Source organism: Polypterus senegalus, chromosome 12 (genome assembly GCF_016835505.1).
Source record: "Polypterus senegalus isolate Bchr_013 chromosome 12, ASM1683550v1, whole genome shotgun sequence".
NCBI lineage: Eukaryota > Metazoa > Chordata > Cladistia > Polypteriformes > Polypteridae > Polypterus > Polypterus senegalus.
In genome coordinates, this window is record NC_053165.1 from 155,642,449 (window position 1) to 155,662,310 (window position 19,862).

At 36.0% G+C, this 19,862-nt stretch overlaps 1 protein-coding gene across 3 annotated transcripts in view; it reads left to right on the plus strand.

Annotated features, from left to right (window-relative positions):
* Window positions 1-19,610, plus strand: part of brd4 (bromodomain containing 4) — a 130,798-nt gene extending 111,188 nt beyond the window's left edge. The window contains exons 11-22 of one of the 3 annotated variants that reach the window (XM_039770390.1): window positions 281-477; window positions 570-910; window positions 6,128-6,241; window positions 6,383-6,432; window positions 8,811-9,129; window positions 10,175-10,846; window positions 11,836-11,948; window positions 16,565-16,727; window positions 17,392-17,522; window positions 17,602-17,807; window positions 18,187-18,454; window positions 19,134-19,610. In XM_039770390.1, coding sequence (XP_039626324.1) covers window positions 281-477; window positions 570-910; window positions 6,128-6,241; window positions 6,383-6,432; window positions 8,811-9,129; window positions 10,175-10,846; window positions 11,836-11,948; window positions 16,565-16,727; window positions 17,392-17,522; window positions 17,602-17,807; window positions 18,187-18,454; window positions 19,134-19,202 — 2,643 coding nt within the window. In that variant the 3' untranslated portion in view covers window positions 19,203-19,610. Of the gene's footprint in view, window positions 1-280; window positions 478-569; window positions 911-6,127; window positions 6,242-6,382; window positions 6,433-8,810; window positions 9,130-10,174; window positions 10,847-11,835; window positions 11,949-16,564; window positions 16,728-17,354; window positions 17,523-17,601; window positions 17,808-18,186; window positions 18,455-19,133 lie in introns of those variants that run through there. The other 2 variants (XM_039770389.1, XM_039770392.1) reach the window with 2 other exon arrangements.
* Window positions 19,611-19,862: the final 252 nt, after the last annotated feature.

Here is a 19,862-nt window from a genome sequence, read left to right on the forward strand (position 1 = left end):
TCCTGATTTTCTCCTCGAAAGACCTCTGTGGACAGACAACGTTTTATTTTTACCTTCTTGCAAACTGGCAGTAGGCTGTAACAGCATTTATATAACTGTCATACCTGACATTCCGTGGACCAGCAAAAAAATTATATGGAATGATGCTGCACGGTGTCTTGGAAACACTGGACTAGATGATGAATTTTATTAGACAAAAAAAGTAACAAGTAGGAATCATTGTGTTTATTTCTTTCTTCATGCCCATTACCTATTTTAAAACTTTTTTCGTTTTATTCAGCTTAAAGCAGTGCACGAACAGTTGGCAGCATTATCCCAGCCACAGGCAAACAAACCAAAGAAAAGAGAGAAGGATAAGAAAGAAAAGAAGAAAGAAAAGCACAAGAAGAAAGTGCCAGAGGAAGTGCCCATTGTTGAAGAGCAGTCGAAAAAGAGCAAGATGAAAGATCCACCAAAAAAAGCCAAGAAGAGCAGCAAGTATGTTCTATACTTTTTTGGATCTTTAATATTCACAGTATGTAAATATTTTAATTTGGTTTTGTTTTTATTCAATGTGTTGTACTCTATAGCAAAAAGGAGCCCACAGCTGTGAAAAATAGTAAGCCCCTACCCCAACCTCCCCCGCCAGTCTCTGCTGCTCCGCCTCCTGCTGTCTATGAGTCAGAGGAAGAAGCTGAAAAGTGTAAACCAATGTCTTATGAGGAGAAGCGCCAACTTAGCCTAGACATTAACAAGCTACCAGGAGACAAGCTGGGGCGTGTTGTACACATCATCCAGTCAAGGGAGCCCTCATTGAAAAACTCCAATCCTGATGAGATTGAGATTGATTTTGAAACCTTGAAGCCCTCTACACTAAGAGAACTTGAGAGATACGTTTCATCTTGTCTTCGAAAGAAGCGAAAGCTACCAGGTGAGAATCTAAGAAGCTTAAACAATAATGACCACTTCTGCTCTGTTTACATCTTCATTGCTTTTCACTATGTAACAAAATTTTAAGCAATTTTAATTTTATTTGTAATTTACATTTTCTGTTTGCAAAGATCACTGATTTCATTAGGAGGAATTAGCTATTATTATTAAAGTAGACAAATGCTTCAACACGTCTTATTTAATGCTTTTAGTAGAGGATTCTTGAAACATGTTTGTTATTCTGTATTGCTGTTTGTTCTTGTAATATTTATAGCTGTTCATTCTGAAGAGTGACCAATATTTTCTGCTTCCATCCCATACCTGCTGTGATAACCAGGAGGGATCAGATTTTCATATATTCCCCTTGTAGTTTGTCTAATGTATTTACAGGTGCTGGTCATAAAATTAGAATATTATGACAAAGTTGATTTATTTCAGTAATTCCATTCAAAATGTGAAACTTGTATATTAGATTCATTCATTACACACAGACTGACGTATTTCAAATGCTTATTTCTTTTAATTTTGATGATTATAACTGACAACTAATGAAAGTCCCAAATTCAGTATCTAGGAAAATTAGAATATTGTGAAAAGGTTCAATATTGAAGACACCTGGTGCCACACTCTAATCAGCTAATTAACTCAAAACACCTGCAAAAGCCTTTAAATGGTCTCTCAGTCTAGTTCTGTAGGCTACACAATCATGGGGAAGACTGCTGACTTGACAGTTGTCCAAAAGATGACCATTGACACCTTGCACAAGGAGGGCAAGACACAAAAGGTCATTGCTAAAGAGGCTGGCTGTTCACAGAGCTCTGTGTCCAAGCACATTAATAGAGAGGCGAAGGGAAGGACAAGATGTGGTAGAAAAAGTGTACAAGCAATAGGGATAACCGCACCCTGGAGAGGATTGTGAAACAAAACCCATTCAAAACTGTGGGGGAGATTCACAAAGAGTGGACTGCAGCTGGAGTCAGTGCTTCAAGAACCACCACGCACAGACGTATGCAAGACATGGGTTTCAGCTGTCGCATTCCTTGTGTCAAGCCACTCTTGAACAAGAGACAGCGTCAGAAGCGTCTCGCCTGGGCTAAAGACAAAACTGCTGCTGAGTGGTCCAAAGTTATGTTCTCTGATGAAAGTAAATTTTGCATTTCCTTTGGAAATCAAGGTCCCAGAGTCTGGAGGAAGAGAGGAGAGGCACAGAATCCATGTTGCTTGAGGTCCAGTGTAAAGTTTCCACAGTCAGTGATGGTTTGGGGTGCCATGTCATCTGCTGGTGTTGGTCCATTGTGTTTTCTGAGGTCCAAGGTCAACGCAGCCATCTACCAGGAAGTTTTAGAGCACTTCATGCTTCCTGCTGCTGACGAACTTTATGGAGATGCAGATTTCATTTTCCAACAGGACCTGGCACCTGCACAAAGTGCCAAAACTACCAGTACCTGGTTTAAGGACCATGGTATCCCTGTTCTTGATTGGCCAGCAAACTCGCCTGACCTTAACCCCATAGAAAATCTATGGGGTATTGTGAAGAGGAAGATGCAATACGCCAGACCCAACAATTCAGAAGAGCTGAAGGCCACTATCAGAGCAACATGGGCTCTCATAACACCTGAGCAGTGCCACAGACTGATCGACTCCATGCCACGCCACATTGCTGCAGTAATCCAGGCCAAAGGAGCCCCAACTAAATATTGAGTGCTGTACATGCTCATACTTTTCATGTTCATACCTTTCAGTTGGCCAACATTTCTAAAAATCCTTTTTTGCATTGGTCTTAATTGATATTCTAATTTTCCGAGATACTGAATTTGGGACTTTCATTAGTTGTCAGTTATAATCATCAAAATTAAAAGAAATAAACATTTGAAATACATCAGTCTGTGTGTAATGAATGAATCTAATATACAAGTTTCATTTTTTGAATGGAATTACTGAAATAAATCAACTTTGTCATGATATTCTAATTTTATGACCGGCACCTGTATATCTTTAATTCTCTCGATCTCTATCTATGCAATAACTAATAAAAGTTAAGCAAATCAAGCCAAGAAAAATCTTGTTTTAATTTATTTTTCTGAAATGTTCAATAGTTAAGTCACTACTCACATTGTATTCTGATTCCTTTTAGTGATGGTCCATCACAGGTAGATATACCGGGTTATTCAAAAAGATTGAACCGATTTCATTACGCAATATTTTATTAAGTAAAAGTAATACAAAACTCCAGCAAAGTCACAAGTATTCTACTCACAAACAAGTTTTATTTCCTGTCTTACAATTGTTCAGTGTGGCCAGCACCTGCAGCACGGGCAACATCAATGTGATAAGAGAATTCCTCCCAGGCGCGTATCAGCATATCACATTCCACTGAAAGTGATGAGGCAGTTTTGGATCTTATCAATTTTTTTAAACATCGTCATGGAATGAGTCATTAAGAATGATTAGTCGCATCATTCTTCCGGCAACGTTCAGTTGTTTGTTTACCCTAGGAATGGTGAGTCCTTGGCAAAAGGCGTTCTGCGTTCTCGAGTTCGCGAGAACAAATTCGGTTATCATGGTGCAGCGTGTTTTCGAAGGCAATTTGACTTTAATCCGCCCTCTCCTAAGAACATTCGATGGTGGTTTCAACAGAGTGGGTGTCTGTATAAAGGAAAAAGTCCAGGACAGTAGGAAGAGGGCCCGAGACTTTGCTCTTTGTGCTTGGCCTGCGAGATCTCCAGACCTCACTGTGTGTGATTTCTCTTATCGCATTGATGTTGCCATGCTGCAGGTGGTGGCCACATTGAACACTTGTAAAACAGGAAATAAAACTTGTTTGTGAGTAGAATACTTGTGACTTGGCTGGAGTTTTGTATTACTTTTCCTTAATAAAATATTGCGTAATGAAATTCTTTTTGAATAACCCTGTATAATGCAGGTGGTAATAAAGATGAAAGGTAATATCTGAGTATATTCAGGAGGTAATAGTTATTCTTAGTATCTCCAAAAAGCTTTCAGATGTTGCAGCACTGTTTCTTCATCATTTGGTTTCTTTTTCATTGTACAAATCTGTATATTTTAGTCTACTTTTAAAATTAAGTGTTTTCTGTTAAATATAATCAAACCTTTCTTTTTTGTAAATATAAGAATCTTTCTCTTGTTCACTCAATTAGGCTCAGCTTTCAAAGCTATAACATTAAGCTGGACATTGGATTTTCGTTTCTAGAGCACCACAGAAAACTGAGCTAGTTGTGGCAAGCAATCAAAAGTTAAACTTGAGACATTTTCACAATTTTCTGATGCCATCCAGAATACTTATTTTTATATCTAAATATAACTATTTTGTCTATTGTCCTAATAGTTGTAGTTTTTGATATTTATTTTAAAAAAGAGTATTTTTGTATTTACTAATTTACAAAGCGGAAATAAATGTAACTCCATGTTTTAAAAGTAAAAGTTAAATACATTCTATATTTAAAACGTACAGATTTGAAGCAAGTGCTCGAAAAATGTATCACTTTAATCATAGTAAAATTCTATGCACTCTAAATACAAAGTACTCGTACTAGAGTAAGAACTAAATTATGACAGATTTTGATAGAAAAACTATTTTTATGCAGGCTTAGATAACACTGATCTTGTTTTACTGCAGGAAATATGCTTCTATATTTTTATTTTACACAGATTAATGACAAAGTTCATTGCTTCAGTTTTTTTTGGGTAAGATCATGATTTTTGTAATATTTTGACCTGCATTAGAATGTCATCTTCTGATTACAACACCAATATACTTTTCTTTTTTCACCACAAATTGGTATTACGTTTCTTTATAAACTGTTTGCATAAATGGACTTAGACTACTTAATTCAGATTTAAGTATTTATTTATTTTTTCCTTTAAACATTTTAATATTTTTCAGTTACTTTGTTTTAAATTGAAAAATGGCACGCTACAGCCAAGAATGTCACAGTTGTGGATATTGCCTTTTGGTATGTTTTTAGTGAATGTAGATTCTTCAAATAACAATTCAACAGGCAGAGGAGTAGAAGGCTGCAGTGCAAATAACATGGATTTTCCCGTTAGTTTTTTAGCTAGTCATTGTACTGATAAGGCATTTTATTACTTTTGGATAACTAGACCTGTTCTTTGTTGTGGAAGGTAAAGCGTTGCAATTTTTGGTAACAGTTATGAGTCAATCGATGATCACTTATGTCTTAAGTTTGCATTTGCTAGAAATACACATTCTCTGTAATAGACAGGTTAAGTCCTTACTGTTTTTGTTTGTTTATTTATTTATTTATATATATATAGGGAGAGAGGGAGGGGATAGGTATTTCACAGTGAGTTGGCTCAGAGTTATGTAAAGGTTTTCATAATAGACTACACTGAAATTAGCCAAGTATATAGACTCAAAATATTGTCCTAACTAGTACATTTTATTGTAAACGAAATTTGTAAACTGTCAGATGTATAGAGAATAATAATAGACCAGGACTGTCTCATCTCCATTGCTGACCAGCCTTGGGATTGGCTTTGACACTTGACCAGTTGTAACTTAAAAATAACTTTTATAATCTTCAGAAACTTGTTGTTTCACTTGCAGTATTTTCAAATATGTTTTATTTTGTATTGTTGCAATCTTTAAAACAATAGAAAACTGCTACAGATAATTGTTTTGAGGCATATCAAATCAGTTCCCATCTGGCCCCAAATTCCATTCTTTGATAATTGTGTTAAGACCCTTGAATATTCCTAAATAGCCATGAAATTCAGCACTCCAAAGTGCTTATATTCTGGTAAGTTTTTTTTTGTTTTTTTTGTTTTTTTCTTTGATGCATTACCTGCAGGGAGTGCTTAGCTTCTCAGTAAACAATTCTTTTCATGAAAATGCTTTAAACTTGGTATTCAGACTAACTTGCCAGGCTCCAGAGCTTACTTTTTTTTAAAACACAAAATTCTTTTAAAGTGTTGTTTATCACATTATGCGTTTATAAGAATGTCATTCATTTGACACTGTTAACTTCTTTATTCAGCATATTTTGATAGTGGTCACTCTGTGCCAATATTTGGTTTTGTAAATGTTGTTTAATCCTGTCTTCTGTTATGTCACAAGTATTTTGTAGTCTGTTGTTAGATTTGGTTGCTTATTTGCATTCATCATTTTTCAGTGTGTTTGCTATATGTGATTCATATAATCAAAAAGATTCATATTCTGCCTCATTGTACTTTTTAGTGGCAGAGAAGACCTTTGAAACAACCCCTGTTGTAAAAGCGAAGGCTGGAACTTCGTCAGAATCGGAGAGCAGCAGTGAATCTAGCTCTTCTGAGAGTGAAGAATCAGATGCAGGTATAATATTTCTAATTTTCTTAATGATTAGACTTGATTTCTAATGGAAATACTGTAAAGTTCCTTAAGTAAGAAAATAGTAATGATAGAAAAATTAATTTTCTTTGGCATGAATTGTAGTTGATTCCTGTACTTCTTTAGATGCTGCTCCGAAAAAGAGGAAATTGAATTCTTCACGTGAACAGAAAAAGGTAGATTGTTGTTCATTTCATAATTTTAAACATCAAGTTTACTGGTGTTTTTTTATTGAACATTTTAGTTGGAAAAAGATGTATCTCATTTTCTGATGCTGTACTTCAGTCTAGTAAATCATTCCCCTTGATGCTGTTTAGAAGTATTAAGTGTTATTCAGAAAGTGATTGTCCGTGGTATGTGTGTGTGTGTGTATGTATATATATATATATATATATATACTGCTCAAAAAAATTAAAGGAACACTTTTTAATCAGAGTATAGCATAAAGTCAATGAAACTTAAGGGATATTAATCTGGTCAGTTAAGTAGCAGAGGGCGTTGTTAATCAGTTTCAGCTGCTGTGGTGTTAATGAAATTAACAACAGATACACTAGAGGGGCAACAATGAGATGACCCCCAAAACAGGAATGGTTTAACAGGTGGAGGCCACTGACATTTTTCCCTCCTCATCTTTTCTGACTGTTTCTTCACTAGTTTTGCATTTGGCTACAGTCAGTGTCACTACTGGTATCATGAGGCGATACCTGGACCCTACAGAGGTTGCACAGGTAGTCCAACTTCTCCAGGATGGCACATCAATACATGTCATTGCCAGAAGGTTTGCTCTGTCTCCCTGCACAGTCTCAAGGGCATGGAGGAGATTCCAGGAGACAAGCAGTTACTCTAGGAGAGCTGGAGAGGGCCATAGAAGGTCCATAACCCATCAGCAGGACCAGTATCTGCTCCTTTGGGCAAGGAGGAACAGGATGAGCACTGCCAGAGCCCTACAAAATGACCTCCAGCAGGCCACTGGTGTGAATGTCTCTGACCAAACAACCAGAAAGACTTCATGAGGGTGACCCAAGGGCCCCATGTCCTCTAATGGGCCCTGAGCTTACTGCTCAGCAGCATGCAGCTCGATTGGCATTCGCCATAGAATACCAGAATTGGCAGATGCACCACTGGTGCCCTGTGCTTTTTACAGATGAGAGCAGGTTCACCCTGAGCACGTGACAGAAGTGAAAGGGTCTGGAGAAGCCATGGAGAACATTATGCTGCCTGTAACATCATTCAGCATGAGCAGTTTGGTGGTGGGTTAATGATTGTCTGGGGAGGCATATCCATGGAGGGTCACACAGACCACTACAGGCTTGACAAAGGCACCTTGGCTGCCATTAGGTATCAGAATGAAATCCTTGGACCCATTGTCAGACCCTATGCTGGTACAGTGGCTCCTGGTGCACGACAATTCCTGGCCTCATGTGGTGAGAGTATGCAGGCAGTTCCTGGAGGATGAAGGAATTGATACCATTGACTGGCCATCACACTTTCCTGACCTAAATCCAATAAAACACCTCTGGGACATTATGTTTTGGTCCATCCAGTGATATCCAGGAAGATTTCTTTTTCCCATTGAGATCTGATGTGCTTTCAAAGTGTTCCTTTAATTTTTTGAGCAGTTTTATATATATATATATATATATATATATACACACACAGTATATATATATATATATATATACACACATACATATATATATATATATATATATATATATACATATATATATATATATATATATATACACACAGTATATATATATATATACACACAGTATATATATATATATATATATATATATATATATATATATATATATATATATATATATATATATATACATATATATATATATATATATATATATATATATATATATATATATATATATATATATACACATATATATATATATATATATATATATATATGTATATATATATATATATATATATATATATATATATACAGTACAGTATATATATATATATATATATATACACACAGTATATATATATATATATATATATATACACACAGTATATATATACAGTATATATATATAAATAAAATGAATGAATGAGAGAGAAATAAAATAGAAAGTTTTCAGTCCCCAGTTCAAAAATGCTTAATTAACCAATCCAAGAAAAGAAGTTTGTAAACAAATGTGGTCACTGGTTAACACTGTTTACCATATTCACAGTAATCACAACAGCATTTCCCTCTCCGCTAAACAACCACTAGCTCTGTATTATTTCAAGTTGTAAAGTGTAAATTATCACTTTAACAGATCAAAGTTGTATTATTAATGCACAATAAATTGAGACTGATTATGTTTTTGGTAGTGTACATATTGATAGTATGATCTTGTGATGTTCATGTAAATGTAGGCAAAGTTTGGTGGAAGCTTAATTGAGTAACTGTCAGTGGAGCTAGAAGTATGAGTGTATGCATTAACCTGTTAAGCTCTTTGTTGTATTTTTGTTCTGCTAGAAGTATGTATTTATGGTAACGTTTGTCTTATTTGTTTTTTTAATTTCATTCCACTACCAGCATCACCACCATCATGTTCAAACTGCAGGACCGCCACCTTCACAGCAGCCTGTGGTCCAGCCAGTGCCCCAGCAGCTGAGGCAGTCTCCTCCTCAGTTCTCTTCCCCACCTGTTTCAGTTTTGGATAGCTTTGACTCCATGCCTCACTTTGGACAGACTATGATGCACCTTCCCCATCCAAACGAACTACAAGCTCACTTGCCCCCGCCGACTGAGCAACATGCTTCACCATCACATCTCAACCAGCATGCCACTGTGGTTTCTCCTCACAATGAACAGCATCCATACCTCAGCCAGCATGCTGTTCTCTCTCCTCCTGGTGAGTGCTTTCTTTAGTGTAGGACAAGGGTATCCTTTTTGCTTTCATGTCACATGTTACATTTTCATTTTTATATCAACTATAAATTAACACAGCACAATTATTCTAAGAAGCAGGATGATAAATAATTTCCACCTGTTTTCAATTCCAGGAACTCTCTTAAAATTAGTTTTTATGGTTTCTGTAGCTGCTGGGCAGTTTCTCTCAAAACAAAATTTCTGCCTTAGAAACCTTTTAAACATCCTAATTGAGAGTGTGAAAAGGAACAGATGGGAAGATAGCTAAAAAATTTCAGAAGTCTTACATATTTTTTGAAGCACAGTCAAGAACTTTAAGAACTGGGAGTTGCATGGCATCATAAGACCTTGCCTAGCTCTGATTATTGTAATGACACTGTTACATGATTATATACACTAATATAGTTTTATATCAAAAACTAATTTTGCATAACACAAAGTGTCTCTCAGCCCACCCCGCCCCAAACCACCAATTTTGGTTTTGTTAGGATGGAGGCAAAAAAAAGCCCTAATGAAGTCTCTTGAAATATGTAATGCACTATAAGTGAATATTCTGAAACCCAGAGGGGAAAAAGTGTTTTGTAATCCTATTATTCCAAAAAGATAGAACACAGTTCCTTTAAATGTAAGCATAGAGCGGTTGTATACAGTTAAGGGAAAATATAATTGCATTTTCAAAAATTTTAATATTTCAATATGAAGCCAAACTTGTCTCATAAGAAAGCTGTTGAAAATATCAAAATGTATTGTTGTACAGTACTACATCTTGATACAAACACCAGTTAAAGTTTCTTGGTAAGCACTTACATTGCTGTACCTCTCACTTGCCCTCTTGGGTCATTGGTTGTGGTGAGGGCACTTGTAACATATCTTATAGGTAAGTAATGCAATACTTAGTGTCATTCTCTTTAACATGATTAAGTGATATATTGTATGCAAGTGCTGTGTATAATTTGTTAGTTGACTGCTATTCAAGGTTTCTACTATTTTCTTGAAACATCTGTTTATTTATTTATTTTTTTAAACAGCTTTGCACAATGCAATGCCCCAGCAGCCCTCAAGACCAAGCAGCAGAGCAGCACCTCTACCTCCTAAACAACCACAACAGCCACATCAGCAACACCACCAGATACCCTCTCAGCCACCGCCTTCTCATCGGACTCACTCGCAGTCTCCCAGCTTGACAACTCAGAGCCTGCTCTCTTCACAGACTCCTTTGTCCTCCCAGCCACCTCAGATGCTATTGGAGGATGATGAACCCACGCCACCCCACCATACTATGCCAGTTAATCCAATGCAGATGTACTTGCAGCAGCAGCTTAAAGCACAGATGCAACATCAACAAACTCCGCTTCTTCAGTCTGTCCAGGTTCAGTCACAGCCCCAGCCCCAACCGCCTCCTCAGCCACCTGCTCCTCAGGTTCCTCCACAGCAACAGCAACCACAGCCCTCAACAGCTATCCAACAGCAGCAGCACCATCCGCCTCCAGTGCAACAGAGACACCATCACATGCAACCACTGTCTTACCCAGCCCATATTCAACCACCACCACCGAATCCAATTCAGCAGCAGCAACCTCCGCCTTCTGCGCAGCAGCACAAGCCTCCAGTCCAATCCCAGCAAGCAAAACCACAACAGGTCATCCAGCATCACCACAACCCATCTCCACGGCAACACAAACCAGATCCCTACTCTGGTGGTAGGTATCATAATTGTGTATGTATGATGTAGTGTTTTGTTCATAACTTGTAGTGGCTTAACAAAAGTGGATCAAATCATTTACGCGATTTTTCCTGTTCTAGCACTTGCCGTTATCTTCTCTGAGCCATTTTTACTTGCTAAAGGAGTAATCTGTGAGCAACTAGTTTGATAATGTCTGGAGATGTTCATCATAAAAATTATTTAGTTTTTTACTTAATCTTGTTTTGCTTAAAAGGAAACAGTCTGTATTTTAAGGCAGTGTGGATCATGTGTTGACTCTTGAGATATGATCATTGTGAGAGCATTTTAATAAAATATCTGTAAATCATAGGAGTAGGTACCATATCTAAAAGGTTTATTAGCATCTTTTTTTAAAAAGATACTGCTCTGTATAAGACAACAAACTGTGAAATTTTAAGACATAAATGTGTATTATAATGTCCTCCTCATGGAAGTAGAATGATGACTCTGGTAAAGCACAATAAGACTTAGGCTCTCACTGATCATCATTGCAGCTAAATACATTTATTTATACTACCATCATTTAGCACACATGCTACATGTTACACAAAATGCCCTAGTTTAAACTTAACTTAGTAGGCATGTTTGTTATAAAATAATAATTGTTCATTAATGCAAACTTGTCTTAAATCATGGGCTAGTTATGTCACTAAATGGACTTTGTGGCGAATTATTACATTAAACTTTTATAAATTATAGTTGAAAATGTGAAAATGTCCGATAAGGTAACAGTTTAAGTGGTGGGGAACGGCATATATTGTGTGAGCAGTAAAAAGCAGCCACACAAAACACACGTATAAAAAAACAAGTGTAGTGAGTCCCAAAAAATTATCATGAGTAAGTGGCACTGACCAGTTAAAGAAACATAAGTCTGTTGGGAGGTTTGGTATTTCTTAAAGTGTGAAAATCAAAAGATTTGATTATATTCACGTGCCTATATGTGTAACATCATTATGTGTTTATTAGGGCACATGCGGGAGGCTCCATCACCACTGATGATGCATTCCCCACAAATGACACAGTTTCAACCTATGGTGCACCAGTCTCCCCCTGAACAGAATGTACAGCCTAAAAAGCAGGTAATTCTACCCTGTCTTTTTCCCATTTGTTAGTATGTTTCAGGTATTCTATTTATCCTCGTCCATCACCTAAATTTTGACATGTATGCTTTTTTCAAAACGATTTTTGAAAAGATGTTAAAAGGGAACAGTTTCTTTATAGTCATAATAAGGATACCTGTGGAAATTGCCTTCTTTATAATAACATAAAATGTCACTGTAAATAATATTTTAATTTTGTGATTATAAGGTTTTACTTACATTTTACTAATTTCCGCCATGTTTCTCTCATGTTTGCCTTATAAATAAATTCTTGACACTTTGGTAGTGTTTGCTTATTTGCTAAGGAATTGAAACTTAAACTACATCTGTTTCTATGTACCCAAACCATTTTCATTCAGTCTTTCATGTAGTTTTTATTTACTTATCAAAACTTATCTAATATATACCTCAAATTTGAGCCATACAGACTTGACATTTGCAAAAGTTCTTTAACAAAATTACTGTACTTCAGAAGAGCAGATTTTTAGCTTAATTGTCAAGTAACCTTGTAAAAATGTATAGAGTTGATGAAAACCTCACTACCCAAATACGTATAAGCATGGCTCCAAAAACAAGTCTTCTAACTTGAAATGTTTGGTGTTTGCCACCTCTATAACTTTCAGTAAAACATAAAAGGGTTGGATATACACAGAAACAGATTTTTCAACAAAAAATACCAAAGTCTAAACTTAAGAATTAAGAGGTATTTTTTGTTTAATTTTATTTTTTTATCTAGCAAGTTTTAACTGGAAATACTGAAAACAGGTTCAAGCACTGTAAAACATATACATTCCCAAAATAAGTTGAATACATTCAGGGTTATCAGAGGCTATATCTTATACTGGTAGCACTGGATGGAAAGCACAAAACTGCCTTGGTGAAAGCACCAGTCTGTTACAAAGCACACATCTACATATTCATGCAGTGGCCAATTTAGAATCTGTAATTAATCTAAGTTACCCTTCTTTGTAATACTGTATTCATTTTTATTATAGAGATCTGTCCTTATAATGTACAGTCTAGTAAAGCTAGATAATTGTAGGTGAAATCAAAGTAAAGTCTTAAACTGTAAACTGGGTCAAAATTATGAGTCTATCTTGCATTAGATCCTTAAAATATCAGTCTAAACAAAAAGGTTTCTTTGTGAGCTACAAAGAACAGTTCAATGGTGCTAATTTTGTAAATGGTCATAGACTAGGTCCTATGTGCTAAAACATGTGAATTGCATATTTTTTTTATTTGTGTTTTATAGTGTATGATTGTTGTTTGGAAACTAAGTCAACCCAGAATCTTGTTGTCTACAAATGATTTAGCAACAGTTTCCTATCAACATACAGTGCAGAAGAGGACGAGGCAGCAACAATTCCTTTGGACTGCTCCCAGGCCCCATCTTGAATGGATTTCTTCACTGGTCTCTGGCCTACCGAAGCTTTGCGGTGCTAGTCTGTCATCACATTTAGGAAGGATTCTTGCTTAGAGGTGTTCAGTCATACTCCTTAAAATACTAAATTCTACCTACTGGCTATTGAGACAAGCACATACACCAAATGTCTGAACAAGCTGGTCCTGTTATAGTGAGCAGGAGGGCTGTTACAAAAACAGGTCATAAGTTAGTTAAGTCTAAACTCAGTTGTTTAAACCCAATTTACATACCCTATAGTTGATGACAATCTAGTGCTTCTTGAATTCTGTTATACATTGATAGGAATAGCCAATATTAAATTATCAAAGTGTACCGTCAAAACCTGCAAAATCAGCTGTCATACCATTATTGAATTTCTAACACTACAGAGCAGTACACCTCTGGAAATTCATTCTCATCTAGTCAGTATGTATTAGAGCCAGTCTTTTCATCATATGCAAGAGGTAAACTGCAAAATTCTGTAATAGCATGACTCCTCTTGGACAAGATAGAAAGTTTTTCCAATTTTCCACATTGACAGCTGAGTAAAATGCCCCGACAGTGAAGAAATCGGAGAGAATGGAAAATAGTGAATGTTTGTGAGATAGCAGATATTGTAGGGATTAGTTATAGGTCAAGGAGTTCCATCCTTTATGAGCATTTAGACATAAGCAAGGTTTGTACATATCAGGTACCCATAATGTTGACTCCTGAAATAAAGCATCATGGCCCCCAATGCTACAAGGAAAATCCTGTACGAATATATTCAGACTAGGGGAAATTTATGAAGCTATATCTGAGGATGAAATTTGAATGAAAGAATGAAGCTTGGAGTCTCTCCCAGAACCATAGAAATTCGGGATCCAATTCAAGTAATAACATTAAGAAGCTGAGAATATAATCTTGTGTTGATTACATGGCTCAAACAGCCTATATAACCATCAGCTGTTGCCATTGTTAACACTACTTTGGTTAAGCTTTTACAGGAGTAAATCATGGAAAAGTGACAGGTGAAATGTAAAATGGTTAAAAAAAAAAAAAAGTCGTGTCCACTATGCTCTCCAGAACAGCTGTCCTGTTCTGATGGTTACAATGACAGGGCAAGTAGTAATTGGAAAGATGTAAAGGATTATTGTCATATACCTCTTTCAGAATCAAACACATGCAGTGGTGTAGCAATAAATGATATGAATCTTATTAATGCTTTTTTCAACAATCATATCTTTTAGTTTAGCTCACATAGCATTTAATTTTACAAACTCTTTTTTAACATCTAATGACATTTTTGTGATTTCTTTTAGTTTCTAACTAGTTTACAAATTTATGAATAGGCCTCTTAAACTGTCTAATGCTTTTATAAATCTGGTTGTAATGGATAAGCCCAGTTACCTCCGGGCGAGAACACCATCCCTTGCTTTAGTATTTAAATTCAAAAGAGAGAGTCAAGGCTAGCAGAAACAGCCATGTCTCGTAGGCCCAAAAATAACCATTAATGCAAGATAATTTAGGTTTCTGGCTGCTGCTTTGTCTTTTAATTTAATGAAATGGACTGTCAAGTGGTTCAGCCTGACCTTTTGTATCATTTTTACATAAAACATTTTGTCTTGAAAAACAATACTTACAATTATGCTTATAGTCATGCTATGATATATCAGTCACCAATCTAAATTGACTTTTTTTACTCCAAATCACTTGGTTGGTGATAGCTAACTTACTTTTTTTTTAGCATCTGCTTTTCTAAGATTTGTGGTAATGAAGTTATAGTGCCCCATTATATAAAGCACTGCTGTTCTTGAAGAGGTGCACATGTTATTTTGTAGCTGGGATACAGAGATCAGCCACTTGGCCTTTAGGAGAGAGAAGACAGTCATGCACCAATTTACGGCCTACCGAGTTGAGGTGATCCAAACCTACGGCCAGGAGACAATGGAAAACAATAGGATAATTATGTTGTAGAAATTGCTAAAACCAACCACAGTAATACATCTTTTGGTGGTGTTACTGTTTCACAAGGTCCCATGTGTTCTGATTCTTGGAGGGTCCTATAAGGTTTGTTTAGATTAGCACTACTCGATGTGGCTATTTCGTATGCATTCGCCTTGTAATGCCTTTCCTTACACCAGTGTTTTTCAACCTGTGACTGTTTTCCCTTTTTAAATTTATTGATGTCCCACTACCAATAATTGCAAGCCACTGTATTGCTGAAACAAATGTGAGCGGGGGTACCCCTTGGCGAAACAAGCACAATGGGGAAACATATCGTTATGTGCTACCAGTCATTTAGGTGACCAAATGCAACCCATTTGCGACCCTCCTATGGACCAACAACTGCAACCCAGTGTTGCCAAAATGAATTGCTTCCGTTAGCCTGAAATAGTACAGAATAAGGTATTATTCTGGAAAGATTAAGGGGTGTACCTTATTTAGGGATAATATGACAAGAATATGCAATGATGCAATTTTTTTTTATTCAGTAGCAGACTCTGTCCTTCTGTAGAATGTTTTCTGTTCAAGAAGTATCAAAATGAGAACCATTTCATTTTTTGAAGCCAATTATTTTTATATTAGTAATCATGATCACTCGTATATTTAGTTCACTTTTTCTTCTGTGAAGTTGTCTATCCATCACTGAGCTACGCTATAATTGCCAAAAATACATAACTTTAATTATCCACTGAAATTATGATTCTTGGCTAAAGCAAAATGAAAAATTTAGAACACTGGTCCAAATGCTGGATGTATTTTTGTTTCTCATTTATTTCTTTTGTTTTTGTACCATTGCCTTAAACCTATATTAAATCAATTTCACTCTTTGATTTATGCTTTTAATGAAATTATATTTTGAAACTCCAAGTTGATAAATAAAACCTTTTGTTTTTAAAGTCAGTGTTTTCAAAGAGGATATCACAAATTAGCTGAAAATAAATACATAAAATTAAAACAGTAGCAAAATATAATCATGCCTGACAGTGTACAAGTCTATCAACAGTGTTCTTTCCCTTCCTGATGACAAATAAAAACATTTTTTTTTTTAACTTTAATAAAAGGTTAGATGAAGAAGAATTTTTAACCCATCTTAAAATGGAAAGTCCTTGTATGATCAACTTTGTTACTTGGAATGTACCTTTCTATTATTCTTGACTATTCCTTTGTATTTATTTAATTTTTTTGTTTTTTGACTGATCCATTTCAGGAGCAAAGACATCAGTCAGTGGTTCAATCACAATCTATAGGCGGAGTAAAAGAAGATAAAGTTCATTCTCCTGTCATCCGGCCAGAGTCATTCAGCTTGTCTGTTCGCCAGGAGCCAGCCAAGCACTCGGACAGCATTAAGCCTCCTGTTCACATTCAGCAAAGTGAGTTGCATTCCAGTTCTTTTTATGCCAAGAATCTGAAATACTGTATAAATGTCATTCCCAATAACCTGGTATAATGAAATTTAACAGTTTGATTAGTCAGTGCTTATTTTATACTTTGCCACAAATCGTGTATTGTGTTACATTTTACATCAAGGATTGGGACACAGTGTCTTAAGAGGTACTATATTTTATAGACCAAGCATTTGAGTTTAACTTGCAAGGTTATTGTATTAGTTCTCACTAATGACACTTTGTGTGACCCCCCAAGAAATGCAGTAAATCTGCCATTGCTATGGGATATATCACTTTGGATTTAGAAATTTAGTGACAGCAAGGTATAGATTTTTGTAGTTTTGGCATTCTTCTTAACTAGATTCTGAAACAAGAAGCATACATTATAAACTGGAAATACTAGAAAGATGTTGTTCATTTTGTAGTACAGAGGTGCTAATCTTTGGCCACATACAGAATTACCACTGCACAAATACCTGTTTAAGGTTTTAAGATGAAAATCTTTTAATCACACCTTGTATACATTGTGTTTAAATGAAAAGCCCCCCAACCCATTAAAATTGTCATTCATATTTATACACATCTTAGCCTTTTTTTTTTTTTTAAATATAGTTTATAATATTACAAAGAAGCACATTTGCTATTTCAGGGTCTGAGCTTAAACCTATGGAGACATCACGGCCTGTTATCCGCCCCTCTGACCAGAGTGGACCAGCTGCTTCAGCTCAGGACAAAGACAAGTTAAAACAAGAGCCTAAAACACCTGTTGCACCTAAAAAGGTAACTCGCTGAACATTGAGGCACTTGCATTAACTTTATTTAATCATTGTTGATTAATAATTACAAATTTTAATGACAGGATTTAAAACTTAAGAACATGGGATCATGGGCAAGTCTAGTACAGAAATCCACTTCGGCTCCATCATCAACTGTAAAATCATCTAGTGACAGTTTTGAGCAGTTTCGAAGGGCAGCCCGTGAAAAAGAGGAACGGGAAAAAGCCCTTAAGGCCCAGGCAGAGCAAGCAGAGAAGGAGCGCATCAAGAGGGAGCAAGAGAAAATGAGGTTTGTTGTATCCAAATGTTACAGTTTTTTTGTTGAATGCCAAGAGCAATGGAGATTATGCACTTTTGTTGCCTCTTCATAATAACTGATAATTTGATTCTGTGGCATTTATAATGTATCTTTTTAATATTCTTCAAATATGTGAATGAGTACCTTATGTATAAAAACTGACTTGAATATTTTTTTTTGTCTGTCATTTTTAGTTCTCAGCATATCAAGTCTAGATTTTACGGAATTTGTTGCTAACTTTTTTTTTTTTTGTTCAAGAATGTTGATGCTTCAGTCATAGCAGGGATCTGCTGTATTACATCTTAGTAAAGTTCAAAACTCATGTTTAATAAGACATATTTAAATTGCCATTATGCATATATCCTGATAGGAATCGAGAAGGAGAAGATGCTCTAGAACAGGCTCGCCGTGTTCATGAAGAGGCACGCAGGCGGCAGGAACAACAACAACAACAGCAGCAGCAGCAACAGCAACAGCAGCAGCAGCAGCAAGCGGCCCAAGCAGCTCCTGCCTCTTCTCAGTCTCTGAGCTCGCAGCAGCCCTCTCAGTCTCAGCATCAACATTCATCACAGATCATGCTGGACCAGCAGAGAGAAATGGCACGGAAACGTGAGCAGGAGAGGAGAAGGAGGGAAGCGGTAGGTGTTGGGGTTTTAAAAAGGCCAAAACGCTAAATTTAAAGATACTCAAGCAAAATGTAAAGTATGTTGAAACAGTAGTTTGCTTATCATTATTAACTGAATAAAAAGATCAATGTGTAGGCAGTCCAAATATATAAAATAAATACAGGCCTATATGAATGAATAAAATCGATCTTGTATGTGATTTGTGCCCATTTTACGTATATGTTTCTTGACCTCTCCATCTCTTATCATTCTGTTAGTAGATATTAAAATGAGTTTTCAGAGCCAATATTTTCACTTTTGGGTGAAATTTAATGGTAACCAGTTGATTATATTTTGAAAATTAAAATTGTTAAACTGGAGCTTATTAAAACCTACTACCCTATTCTTAAATGTTGGGTGCTTTCTCCATATTGAAGCTTCATCTTAGTGGTTAGTTTCTAGTCAAGATAAGAAACAACTGGGTAAACAAATGGGTGCCTTGCTAAGAGACAAAAACAAGATATTGAAACCTTCAAGATGTAACGTACCATGCTGCAGAATGTTACTGATGGAGATTTTTTTAGCATGTAGTGTTAGACTGCACAAGAGCTGAGACATTAACATTTGCAGTTCTGTAAAGAAAATGCACTGTGCTAGGAAATTCTAAGCTAAGGGAAAAGGTTACTCATATTTTCTATTTCTTCTTTTACAGATGGCAGCTACCATTGACATGAATTTCCAGAGCGATTTGATGGCAATATTTGAGGAGAATCTTTTTTAAAGTCTGCTCCCGTTTGTGTCTCCAAATGGACTCTTAAAAGTACTGTTTCGAATTTTGCTTTCCAACAAATCCTTGACGCTCTCGTGTTAAAGCAAGGGGATAGGAAGTAAAATTGAAAAAGACACGGCTGGGAGTGGGGTGGGATGGTCTTCAAGAGTAACATTGAAGGATGTTGAGGTCTTTTTCTAGTGCAAATGGAAGAACTTGTGAAAAGCTGCGGTGCGAACGCGTGTGAGGACTGCAAACAGTGGTGTGAGGTCAAGGGGTCTTGAATACACAGAAACAGTCTGCCTTACACTTTTGACTTGTGTACACACAATATATAAATATATATATATAAATATAAATATACACCTGAAAATATGAACAAAGAATGGAGAATTCAAGGATATCCTGAGCACAGCTGTGCTGTTTTTTTTTTCCTTGTCATCTGTAGGATGTACTACTGTAAATTTTCTTTTTCCCCTTTGCAAATACTTGGTTAACTGTTTATGCCATTTTGCAGTGCATTGAGAATTTAATTTTTCTGTTTTTTTTGTGTTGTTTTTTTTTTATTTTATTATTTTTTTTTATATAACAACATGCTAGCTAATATTTTGTTATGCATTTCAACCCTCAGCCTAGCACCCACTTACTCATCTGCCCCTAGGTTAAATTGTA